The 13,183-nt window shown below is 40.1% G+C and overlaps 1 protein-coding gene across 1 annotated transcript in view; it reads left to right on the top strand.

Moving 5' to 3' along the window:
* Positions 1-13,183, top strand: part of RCE1 (Ras converting CAAX endopeptidase 1) — a 109,756-nt gene that overhangs the window by 42,809 nt on the left and 53,764 nt on the right. The window contains exons 3-4 of the mRNA XM_025357307.1: positions 4,975-5,084; positions 13,065-13,148. Coding sequence (XP_025213092.1) covers positions 4,975-5,084; positions 13,065-13,148 — 194 coding nt within the window. The remainder of the gene's footprint in view (positions 1-4,974; positions 5,085-13,064; positions 13,149-13,183) is intronic.

Genomic DNA, 13,183 nt, shown 5'->3' with positions numbered 1-13,183 from the left:
AACCCGCTCTAAAAAAAAAAAAAAAAAAAAAAAAAAGAAATTTTAGAGAATTTTGTCCATGGTTTCTCGATGTTTTTCTTGTCCTTTTCTCATTTTATTCTCCTATCCTCCTTCTAGGACTCCCATTACACATATTTTAGACTGGCTGATATTTTCCTACAGGTTTCTAAGACTTTATTCATTTTTCTTCAGTCTTTTTTTCTTTATTCTCCAGATTGGATAGTTTTTGTTATTTGTCTTCAGTGATTTTGCTGACTCTTCTGTCACCTCTAATCTGCTATTAAACCTATCCAGTGAATTCTTCATTTCAATGATTTAACTTTTCAGTTATAGAACTTCTTTTTGGTTCTTTTTGTACAGTGTTAATTTATCTGCTGACATTTCCTCTCAGTTCACTCATTAAGGCTGCCTTTTAAGCCTTTGAACATATTTATAATAGATTCTTTAAAGTCTTTCCTAAATGTAGTATCTGTACCATATCAGGTTCTGTTTCTTTTCTTTTTTCAGAGACAGGGTCTCACTCTATCAGCAGGCTGAAAAGTGCAGTGGCACAGTCATAGCTCCTGCAGCCTACAACTCTTGGGCTCAAGTGATCCTTCCACCTCAGCCTCTTGAGTAGCTAGGACCACAGGCATGTACCACCGCACCCAGCTAATTTTTAATTTTTTTTGTAGAGACAAGAGTCTTGCCATGTTGCCTAGCTAGTCTCAAATTCCTGGCCTCAAGCGATCCTCCTGCCTTGGCCCCCCAAGTGCTAGGATTATAGGCATGAACCTGGCCCTCAGGTTCTGTTTCTATTAGTTGCTTTTTTTTCCCCCTTGACTGTGGGTTATCATTTCCTATTTCTTTGCATATTTAGTAAATTTTTTATACTGGACAATATGATCATATTCTATATTATGTTATCTATCTCTGGAGAGTATTAATTTTTGTTCTAGTAGGCTATGCACCTTGACCTTGTGCAGGCTTGTTTTTATGCATTTTAAAGGGTAGGTTTGTAGAAAGCCAATGTATTTTTCAAACTCTTCTAATTTGATACCATTTAGCCTCCAAACTCTGTCTCCTCTGTGGATTTTGTCAAGGCATGGCCTTAGACTTTTTTTTTTTTTTTTTTTTTTGAGACTGAGTCTGGCTCTGTCGCCCAGGCTGGAGTGCGGTGGCCGGATCTCAGCTCACTGCAAGCTCCGCCTCCCGGGTTCACGCCATTCTCCTGCCTCAGCCTCCCGAGTAGCTGGGACCACAGGCGCCCGCCACTTCGCCCGGCTAGTTTTTTGTATTTTTTAGTAGAGACGGGGTTTCACCGTGTTAGCCAGGATGGTCTCGATCTCCTGACCTCGTGATCCGCCCGTCTCGGCCTCCCAAAGTGCTGGGATTACAGGCTTGAGCCACCGCGCCCGGCCTGGCCTTAGACTTTTTTCGGGTGGGTCTAGAGCAGACTTTCATCTACAGTATGGTTTTCATTACTAGAGCATTATCTGTGGGGCATGTCAGCTAGACACTAGCAGTTTTAACAAGGTCTCCCCATTTCTAGCTATGCCTGAAGGCCAACATTTTTCAGCACTGGAAAATCTTGCTAGTATCTTGTGACATTCTCAACTCCATAGCACCTGCTCTTTTGGGGAATCATATGTAGTCTCACTCTCTGCATGGATAGTCCAGACCTTGGCCAAGGACTCATGGGGAGCTCGTACACATACTTTAGTACCCGACTCTGTGCAGCTCCCTCTTCTCCAGTGCCCTGCCCTGCAGATTCCAGGTACTTTCACAACTCCAAAATCTATTCTCTGCCTCCTCAGCTTAGTGGGACCACTGTCCTCTGCTTGGGTTCCATGTTCCGGTTCTGTAGATAGGAAAATTTCCCCAGGCAGACACCCAGGGCAATCACAGGACTAACCTGGTGACTTTCCCTTCTCTCAAGGGATTGTAACCTTGTGCTGTCTGTTGTCCAATGCCTGAAAACAAATGTCTCATATATTTTATCCAGTTTTATAGTAGTTTTTGGTTTGAGGGCTCATTTGGTTATTTCATTAATGCTGGGAGGAGAAACCCCAGTACGTGGTTTTGCTATGTGTTCATAATGTCATCTGATTGAAAATTTTCTATCTATTTCATCTTTAACAGTTGAAGACCTATGTGAAGAGGTAGCTTGATACTGATAATAATCTCTCATTCTTTCTCCTTGTCCCCACATGATCTCAGCAAAAACGTAAACTCATGTTTAAATGGACATGGTGGTTTGTTTAGTGGTTATTTGAGTGAGGACTTGTAGTTGGTAAACATTTTAAGTCTCTCATTTTGTAATGGTAGTTTGGCTCTCTTAAAAGTTCATATTTGGCTGGGTGAGGTGGCTCATGCCTATAATCCCAGCACTCTGGGAGGCTGAGGCAGGAAGATCTCTCGAGACCAGCCTGGCAACATAGTGAGACCCTGTATCTACAAAAAATTACAAAAATTTCCCTAAGCAGTTTAATATAAAGAAAAAAAATTAGCTGGGCATTGTGTACACCTGTAGTTCTAGTGAGACGGCAGGCTGAGGCAGGAGGATCTTTTGATCCCAGGAGTTGGAGGCTGCAGTGAGCTATGATCACACCACTGCACATAGCCTGGGCCACAGAACATGATCCTGTCTTGGATAGACAGATGATTGATTGATTGATTGATTGATTGATAGATAGATAAAGTAAAAGAGTCCAGATTCAAAGTTATTTCAGATCTTTGAAGATAGTACTGGATTATCTTCTGGCATTTAGCATTGCTAACTCATGGGGTGTTTTTGCTATTTTTTTTTTGGTAGCTTGTAGGGTTTTCTGCGTATCCTTGTTATTTTGGATTTCATTGTGATGTGTTAACTATGTAGCTGTTTAAATTTTTGCTTTTGCCTTGTTTTTTAGAAATTTATCATGCTTGAAGTTTGGTAAGATTGTTCAAATAGCACTTATATCTGTCTTTGTTTTATATTTCTCAGTCATTACTTCTTCTGGATCTATTTTTAATATCTCTTGCCTTTTCTTCTTTTAATTGATATAAAATTCATATAAACACAACCATTTTAAAGTATACAATTTAGTGGTTTTTATTATATTTTCGGCGTTGTATAACTAATATTTTTTTTTGGCAGGGTCTCACTCTGTCACCCAGGTAGGAGTGCAGTGGCTTGATTATGGTTCACTGCAGCCTTGACCTCCTGGGCTGAGTTAATCCTCCCACTTCAGCCCTCCGAATAGTTGGGACTAGAGCTGTGCACCACCACACCTAGTTAATTTTTTGGTATTTTTTATAGAGATGGGGTTTCACCACATTGGCCAGGGTAGTCTCAAACTCCTGGGCTCAAGTGATCCTCCCGCCTTGGCCTCCCAAAGTGCTGGGACTATAGGCATCAGCCACTGCTTCTTGCCTGTATAACTATTATCACTATCCAATTCCAGTACATTTTCATTCTGAAAAAGAAACCATGTACTCATTAGCAGTCACTCTGCTTACTTTCATTCTCTATGCCTTGGCAAACACTAATCTACTTTCTGTCTCTGTCGATTTGCTTATTTTGGACATCTCATATAAATGGAATCATACAGTATGTAGCATTTTGTGTGTGGGTTCTTTAAGTATTATGTTTTCAAGGTTTATCCATGTTGTTTCATGTCACAGTATTTCATTTCTTTTTATGGCTGAATACTCCCCATTTGGTTAAGCCATTCATCATTTGATGGACATTTGGGTTGTTTCTACTTTTAGCTATTATGAGTAATCTTGCTATGAGCATTCATGTACTAACTTTTCTTTTAAATTTGCTCTTTTACTGTGTCCAATCTAGCCATCCATACAGTTTTAATTTCAAATACTGAATCTTTAATTTCTAAGATTTCCTTTCTCTTTTTCTTTTCTTTTTTTTTTTTTTTTTTTTTTTGAGAGTCTTGCTCTGTTACCCAGGCTGGAGTGCAATGGCGCAATCTCAGCTCACTGCAACCTCCACCTCCCAGGTTCTAGCAATGCTCCTGCCTCAGCCTCCCAAGTAGCTGGGATTACAGGTGCCTGCCACCATGCCTGGCTAATTTTTAAAATATTTTTAGTAGAGACGGAGTTTCACCATGTTGTCCAGGCTGGTCTCGAACTCCTGACCTCAGGTAATCCACCAGCCTCAGCCTCTCAAAGTGCTGGAATTACAGGCAAGAGCCACCGTGCCTGGCCAATTTCTAAGATTTCCTTTTTTTTTTTTTTTTGAGACAGAGTCTCGATCTGTCACCCAGGCTGGGTTGCAGTGGCGCAATCTCAGCTCACTGCAAGCTCCGCCTCCCAGGTTCACGCCATTCTTCTGCCCCCACCTCCTGAGTAGCTGGGATTATAGGCACCCGCCAGTAGTCCCTAAGATCCGGATCTTAGGCAGATCACCTAGAGGCATGGTGGTGCATGCCTCTAATCCCAGCTACTTGGGTGGCTGAGGCATAAGCATATCTTGAACCCAGGAGGTAGAGGTTGCAGTGAGCCAAGATAGCACCATTGCACTCCAGCCTGGGTGACAGTGTAAGACTCTGACTCAAAAAAAAAAAAAAAATGTTCATGCCTGAGAGTCATTCTTGAATTTTTCAGCCTTCAGCTCTAAGTTAGTTCATGTACTAGACTTGTGTTTATTACATAATGAGTTGATTAATTAAAAAATACAAGAATATCAGAACTATCAATTCTGAAGCTTTCAGGCATTAAACATGACCTTGTGGAAATTAACAGAAAATAAAAATTGATTTAGCAAATGTAAAATATTGAAAAGATGAGGTTAAATGTCCTAATCTCATAAAGTAATTCTAAATGTTCAAGCAATTTGCTGATGCATAGCCATTTCCAGTCATATTTTAAATCTTGTAGATAATCTTTTCATTAGAGAAAAGCCTTCTTGTCTCACCAGTTTAATAAACAAATCCAGAAATCCTTGTTCTTACCCACACTGCTTGTTTGACTTTGTTGCCATTTCTTCTCACACAGAAATACAGTCCATACTGCCCGGAATCTCTGCAAAGCTGACTTGGACTTCAGAGGAAGGCAGCTATCCTCAGGACATGACAGGGGTAACACCCTTCCAGATGACTTTTGAGGCAGGTTTTGTTGTGGTCTTATAAATTACTAATGATTTTATTCTTATTTTTCTGCAAACCTAATAACAGGAAAGAAAAGCCTAGGTCCCTCAAAGTTCCAAGCTGAAATGGAATAAGGCATTGGTTCCCAAACTTGCCTGTGTGGACATTAGATCACCTAGGAACTCCCAAAATACTGTGGTCTGTGTCCCACTCTGAGTGATTGTGATTTAATTGGTCTGGGTGTTGTACTTATTAGCCTTCTTGGGCTGCGATAACAAAATACCACAGAATAGATGGCTTAAGCAATAGAGATTTATTTTCTCACAGTTCTGGAGGCTAGACGTCCAAGATCAAGGTGCTGTCAGGGCTGGCTTCTGGTGAGGCCTCTTTTCCTGGCTTGTAGACTACTGCCTTGTTACTGTGTCCTTACATGGCTTTTTTTTTTTGCGTGTGCATGAAAAGAAAGAGATCTCTAATGTCTCTTTATTTTTATTGAAATTTTTTTTGGTAGAGATGTGGTCTCGCTATGTCGCACAGGCTGGAGTGCAGTGGCTATTCACAGGTACAGTCATCGCACACTACAGACTTGAAGTCCTGAGCTTAAGTGATCTTCCTGCCTCAGCCTGCAAAGTAACTGGTAGCTGGGACTACAGGTGGGAACTACTGGCACCTGGCTCTGGTGTATCTTTTTATAAGGACACCAGTCCTATTAAGACCTGGGGTCAGGGCCCTACCCTTATGGCCTCATTTAATCTTAATAACCTCCTGAGGGCCCTACCTTCAAACACAGTCACTTTGAGGGTTAGGACTTCAGCATATGGATTTTGAGGGACACAATTCCGTCCATAACAGGTATGGCCTAGGCTTTGGAACATTTTTTAGATCCCAGGTGATTCCTCTTTTTTTTTTTTTTTTTGAGACGGAGTCTCGCTCTGTCGCCCAGGCTGGAGTGCAGTGGCCGGATCTCAGCTCACTGCAAGCTCCGCCTCCCGGGTTCACACCGTTCTCCTGCCTCAGCCTCCTGAGTAGCTGGGACTACAGGCGCCCGCCACCTCGCCCGGCTAGTTTTTTGTATTTTTTAGTAGAGATGGGGTTTCACCGTGTTAGCCAGGATGGTCTCGATCTCCTGACCTGGTGATCCACCCGTCTCGGCCTCCCAAAGTGCTGGGATTACAGGCTTGAGCCACCGCGCCTGGCTGATCCCAGGTGATTCCTAATATGCAGATGAATTTGAGAACCACTGAAATAAGCCTTTATTTGAATTTGGATCTCCTGATAAAGAAAATAAAAAGTGACTCCTGGTGCAGATCCTACTTGGATACATTTTTATTAGTTTGGTTTAGAGATCTCTTTATCGACTTATTTGTAGTCCAGATTTATGAGGGTGATAATTCACTCTCCATTCCCTTTAACAGTTCTCTCATCTCCTATTTTCTTTCCTTGGAGTTGGTGGAGACATAACGAATTAGAGTGCTATAAACATTCTCCTAGAAGCCCTTGGGCAACCTTTCTCCATGTTTGAATAATGATATGCTCATTCTGAAAGGAATGGGTATGGTATCAGGACAACAGATATCCCTAGCTGTGCCTTATCTTCTTTAGGAGAATGGAGGGTAAACAATCTGGAGCAATTAATGATTAGTCAGCTCTGAAACTATTCATGTCAAGTAGCAATAAAATGGTGATTCCAGTGAACCAAAAAGGGCAATTCTAGGAAATTAGGTTCTGTGTTTCAGTCAGCCTGAACAAGCAGTAATTTGTATACATAACATTTAGATACATTGTTTAAGCATCCTGACAAGTCTATGAAGTGGGTTGGATGAGGATTATCACCCCATTTTACAGATCAGAAAGTTGAGATTCAAAGAACTTGACTGACTCTCCCAGTGTCATACAACAGTTAAGTGGCAGAATTAGAACTTGAACCAAAGTCTGACTCATATACATCAGGGCTATTTCAATATTTACTTATTCATCCAGACACGTGTGTTTGTTCAAGTCAGTGTCAGTGAGCTAGATACTATCTGTAGGTGCATTGTCTTAAGATATGTTACTTGATCCCAAGGAACTTGGAATATAAATAGAAAGATCAAGAAGTAAACACATAATTACAATACGGTGCGATTCCCAGGATGGATGATAGAAGTGAGCCCTGAATGCTATGTTAGCATGGAGGAAGGGCACCTAATCCGTGGGAAGAGGTTGAAGTCTGGAGGTCTTGACGAGACTGAAAAACGGATTTGCTGGCTGTAGGAGATTCTGACACTTGAAAGAATAGGAAGTTGTTATCAGAGTGATAAAGTTTCTCTTATTTTTTTTTCTTTATTGCAAAAGTAGTGTTTCCCTCAGAAAAATCAAAGCATGATCAAAACAGACATTTAGAATATGCATAATTTGGCCTTTCAAGGCAGCCATTATTAATACCTTGGTATACATCTTTTCACAATAGAGTGGGGCATTTTAATTTAAGATTTTCAGAATGGAACAGTTCCAAGCCGTGGCCATGGAAATAGGTGGCTGGGAATGAGTGGAGGTCAAGGTCATTATTGTTGAAGAGGTCAGGGAACTGCGAGACTAAGTTATTGCTTAGGCTAGTTATCTGCTTGGATATGGATGTCAGTCAAGATGATGACAGCATTTAGCGTACAGAGGAAAATTGTGAGCTTAGTGACCAGGAGTCAGCTGGTGATGGAGATGAAAAGTAAAAGAATAGTATAGTCAAATGGCATTAGCCTCAAGGGAACAAGGATTTCCTCATGGATTTCTTCCATTATATCTCATTGTTTTTGATACTGTGCAGCTATGTAAACAATATTTGAATGAAGAGAATGGGAAGAGATAAATGGGAGATTGTAAAAGATTTCATCATGGACCCCTCAATTGAGGAGAAAGGTTAAGTAACAAGGTTCACAGCAAAGACTAATAGAGATATCCATGGAAAAGCTATAATAAATGATCCATTCATTTGGGCCTGCGAGGAAAGTTAATTGCAAGGAAGACTGAGGAAGAAATTTCTTCATTTAGGAGAAATATTGGGTTTTGTGTTTATGCCCACAGCTAGTCTTACATCTTGGGGTTCATTAGGCTGGGTAACATGTCCCTCCAAAAGCAATCTGATTTTATAAGATCTTCTCGACAGCTTTATCAAGTTTAATATTTATTTTTGTAATAATACTAAGTGATCAAGTGAATGCAGTATACATATATACATACACATATATGCACAAACATATCTATATATTTATACATCTGTACTTCTGTGTGTATGTATCTAAGGTAAGATAGGAAGAGACAGACTTTCTTCTAGAAAGTAATATAAGGACTCATGACTGTGTAAGTTCATATTTAAAAGCATACTTCTATATTCTGTCATATAATTAGACATATTTAAAGGTGAAGGCTAAAACCATATGATTCAATAGTGGTTTCTGTTGTGCAGGGCTGGCAGCATCTATTTTTTTCATAACAGTAAATAAGTAAGTTCACTGCTTCTGTAGGTATGTCAGGCTGGGGTACTGGGTCTCTAACACCCAACACCCAACACCCAACTGTAAAAGACTTTGTCGTCTCTCTCTTCCTTTCTCTAATAATTCTTTTTTTTTTTTTCTTTTTTGAGACGGAGTCTTGCTCTGTCGCCCGGGCTGGAGTGCAGTGGCGTGATCTCAACTCACTGCAAGCTCCACCTCCTGGGTTCACGCCATTCTCCTGCCTCAACCTCCCGAGTAGCTGGGACTACAGGTGCTTGCCACCATGCCCAGCTAATTTTTCATATTTTTAGTAGAGATGGGCTGTGTTAGCCAGGATGGTCTCGATCTCCTGACCTCGTGATCTGCCTGCCTCAGCTTCCTAAAGTGTACATCTTTAGGATTACAGGCATGAGCCACCACGCCTGGCCTCCTCTCTCTAATAATTCTATAAGTAGATCTTAAAAGGGGCCTCTAACCCCTTTTAAGGGGTTAGTTGTGTTGTATTAACTATCCTCTCTGACCTGACATTAGTCACTTTATCCTAAGTCTGGGTTAGGTGTCGGTCCTTCTGCTGTATTCCTTTAGCACCTCATTTATCTAAATTTCAAATTGTCATCTAAATTAGTCTGTCTCATCTACTGAACTGTGAACTCTTCTGATTCTGAGATTGTCTTATTTATTTTTATAAGCCCAGGTACATAATAAGACACATTAATATTTTATGAGAGAGTAAATGCATATATTGGATAGTCATACATAAGCATTGCTTGTCAGGCTCTATAAAAAATATTGATGGATTATATATTACCCTATTCAGATAGCTACCTGTATACACAGAAAATGAACATTTTTGGAGAGGCAGCACTGCATTAGAATGTGGACTTTGGAGTTAGTCAGCTCTAGTTATGAATCCTACTGATGCCACTTAACTAGCTGTGTGTGACCTTGGACAAATTAATTAGCTTATTGAGTCTCATTATCCTCTTCTATAAAATGGAATTATTTCTTACTTACATAGAAACTGCTTGACATGTAGCAAGTATTCAGTAAATATCATCATTATTCATTGTAGCCTCTCTCCAGTAGTTGCTCAAGGAACTTTCACTTCGGTTGTCTTACTGTTAGATATAATTAGCCCTCTCTATGATACGCCCTATAATCACCAAGGTTACAAAGCTTTGAAACTGTTCCAAGAAGTTGTTTTGGAAGTGGTAAGTACAGAAAACACTTTAAAGACTATTGCTTTTTGGTTTAAACATTTTATACTAAAATTTCAAAAATGAAGGATGTGACTATGATATGTATACAGACTGCAGTTATTATTTAATTACCACTGTTTACATGCCTGAATAATCCTAGATGTGTTTACAGAATTTTCTAATAATCCCCTATCGATTTTGGTAATAATTTTTTTTTTTTTTTTGAGATGGAATCTCACTCTGTCACCCAGGCTGGAGTGCAGTGGCACGATCTCAGCTCACTGCAACCTCCATCCCAGGTTCAAGCGATTCTTGTGTCTTAGCCTCCCAAGTAGCTGGGATTACAGGCGCGTGCCATCATACTTGGCTAATTTTTTTGTATTTTTTTAGTAGAGATGGGGTTTTACCATGTTAGCCAGGCTGATCTTGAACTCCTGACCTCAAGTGATCTGCCCACTTCAGCATCCCAAAGTGCTGGGATTATAGGCATGAGCCACCGTACCCAGCCCATTTTTGTAATAATTTTTTCAAATACTTTTTCCATTTTTTTTTTTTTTCCCAGACAGAGTCTTGCTCTGTCACCTAGCCTGGAGTGCAGTGGTGTGATCTCAGCTCACTGCAACCTCCACCTTCCAGGTTCAAGCAGTTCTTTGCCTCAGCCTCCCGAGTAGCTGGGATCACAGGCGCCTGCCACCACTACAGGCTAATTTTTGTATTTTTAGTAGAGACGGGGTTTCACCATCTTGGCCAGCCCTGGCCTTGAACTCCTGACCTGAGGATTACAGGTGTGAGCCACTGCACCTGGCCCAATTTTTTCTATTTTTAAATCTCAACCTATTGCCACAGTTTTTTACTTCTTTTTCAGTGTACTTATAAAAAACATTAAAAAGCCAGGTGCAGTGGCTTATGTCTGTAATTCTAGAGCTTTGGGAGGCCAAGGTGGGAGGACTGCTTGAGGCCAAGAGTTTGAGACCAGCCTGGGCAACATAATGAGACCCTGTCTCTGCAGAAAATTAAAAAATAAAAATTAGCCAGGTGTGGTGGTACACACTTGTAGTCCTAGCTACTTGGGAGGCTGAGGTGGGAGGGTCGCTGGAGCCCAGGAGTTCGAGGTTACAGTGAGCTATGATCATGCCACTGCATTCCAGCCTGAGTGACAAAGCGAGACCTTATTTCTAAAAAAAAAAAAAAAAAAAAAGTAATAAGTAAAATAAAAATATTATAATAGCTTATCCTTCTATATTTGTGTGTTTCTTCTTTTTGTGTTACCAAATTTTGACATCTGGAACCTTTTTTTTTTTTTTTTTTAAACATATACCTAGTACATGGCTCTGTATTCTCTGAGCCAACAATAAAAGCCTACTGATTTCTGATTGTATTTCTTCTTTCACTTTTTTGGACTTCTACATTTTCTAGGAGACTGTTTCTAACTTTGGTTTTAGGAACACTACAATAGTGAGTCAGTATAGGTAAGTGGTTAATGCTAAAGATTTAGAGCCAAATTGACCTGGCTAATCTTGGACAAGCTGTTTAACCTTTTTGAGACTGTTTTGTAAAATGTTTATTTTTTTTCCTTCATTTTTAAAAATCCAGATCCTGCACAATCTTTTATTTATAAAATTTGGGTACCTAATAGAGTTTTTGTGAAGGTTAAATGAGATAATATAAATAAGATACCTTAGCACCATTCCTGCGGTAGAGTCTTCACCTAGTGGTAAATCTTATATTTGTAGGGAAGTGTTTGTAGTATATTGGCAAGAACATGGGCAATTGGTATTAGAAAGACTTAAGGTCACTCAAAAAACAAAAAAGAAAGACTTACAGTCAAGTTCTGGCTGTACCACTGAACAGCTAAGTGACCTTAGGCATGTTGCTTAACTTTACTGAGCCTCTTAAAAAAAATCTACAAAGAAGGGGCCGGGCATGGTGGCTCACGTCTGTAATCCCAGCACTTTGGGAGGCCGAGGTGGGCAGATCACCTGAGGTCAGGAGTTCGAGACCAGCTGGCCAACATGGTGAAACCCCGTCTCTACTGAAAATACAAAAAATCAGCCAGGCATGGTGGTGCGCACCTGTAGTCCCACCTACTCAGGAGGCTGAGGCAGGAGAATCGCTTGAACCCGAGAGGCAGAGGTTGCAGTGAGCCGAGATCATGCCACTGTACTCCAGCCTGGGCAACAAGAGCAAAACTCCATCTCAAAAAAAAAAAAAAAAAAAAAACTACGAAGAAGAGATTGTAATACCTACCTTTCAGGATTATTGTGAGGTAGTATATATATAACAACTGTACAATACTTGTCACATAGTAGGTATTCAATGAGTGATATCTATTATTATTACCATGTATAATATACAGTTTCTTTTTTTTTTTTGGAGACGGAGTCTAGCTCTGTCACCCAGGCTGGAGTGCAGGGGCACCATCTTGTTTCGCTGCAACCTCTACTTCCCAGGTTCAAGCAGTTCTCCTGCCTTAGCCTCCTGAGTAGCTGGAATTGCAGGCGCATGCCACCATGCCTGGCTAATTTTTGTATTTTTAGTAGAGATGGGGTTTCACCATGTTGGCCAGGTTGGTCTCGAACTCCTGACCTCAGGTGATTCGCCCACCTCAGCCTCCCAAAGTGCTGGGATTAAGGCATGAGCCAACATGCCCAGCCTATACTTTCAAATATATGGATCCTTAAAACAGTTCTGTGAGGTCAAAGGGGTAGGTTTTATCCCTGTTTTGCAGATCTACAATGAGGTCCAGAGCAGTGATTTTTTTTTTCCATGAGCATTTAATTTTTTTTTTTTTTACAGAACCAGTACTAAAACACAGGTCTTCTGACTTTTGAGCTTTTTGCTCTACAACTTTTCCATATAAATAAATGTTTGGATTAATGGATTGATGTCAAAAATAGGTTCCTTTTAGTGTTTGCTCCTTTGACTCCACTCAGATTCTTTTTTAAAAATTTCTTTCTAAAAAAGCATAACTCAGATTCTTAATACAGATTGTTCCAAAGCACATTAGGATGGTGGAGTTATTCTTATCAACTTCAGTCTGAATTACTTTTAAATTTGTCCCCAAAGGTGGTTTTGACATTATGAATTTTACTCTGATCTTTGTTCTTGTGTCTCCTGAAGTTCCATGTAACAGATACTCTAACCCAAGAAGTGACAGCTATTTAGATTTTCTTTTGCATACAATTCTCATTCCCAAAGATGTCTCCCTTTGGTTGCCCAAAAAGCTTTCTGAGGTATAGTTACTTTTAGAAGAGAAAAAAAACCATAATTTAATTCATTTGTGCTCTTGAGATTGTGTATGTGTGGTAGGTGTTTTTGTTGTATTATTACAGGTTGATGAAAAGCCCAGAACCTTGATGACAGATTGTCTGGTTATAAAGCATTTTTTACGTAAAATCATCATGGTGCACCCTAAGGTAAGCTGTTGCTTTGTACAATAATGATTCTCTTG

The sequence above is a fragment of the Theropithecus gelada genome, chromosome 14, assembly GCF_003255815.1.
Source record: "Theropithecus gelada isolate Dixy chromosome 14, Tgel_1.0, whole genome shotgun sequence".
Lineage (NCBI taxonomy): Eukaryota > Metazoa > Chordata > Mammalia > Primates > Cercopithecidae > Theropithecus > Theropithecus gelada.
Note: the sequence above shows the minus strand (reverse complement) of the source record. Positions and strands in the feature narration are given on the sequence as shown.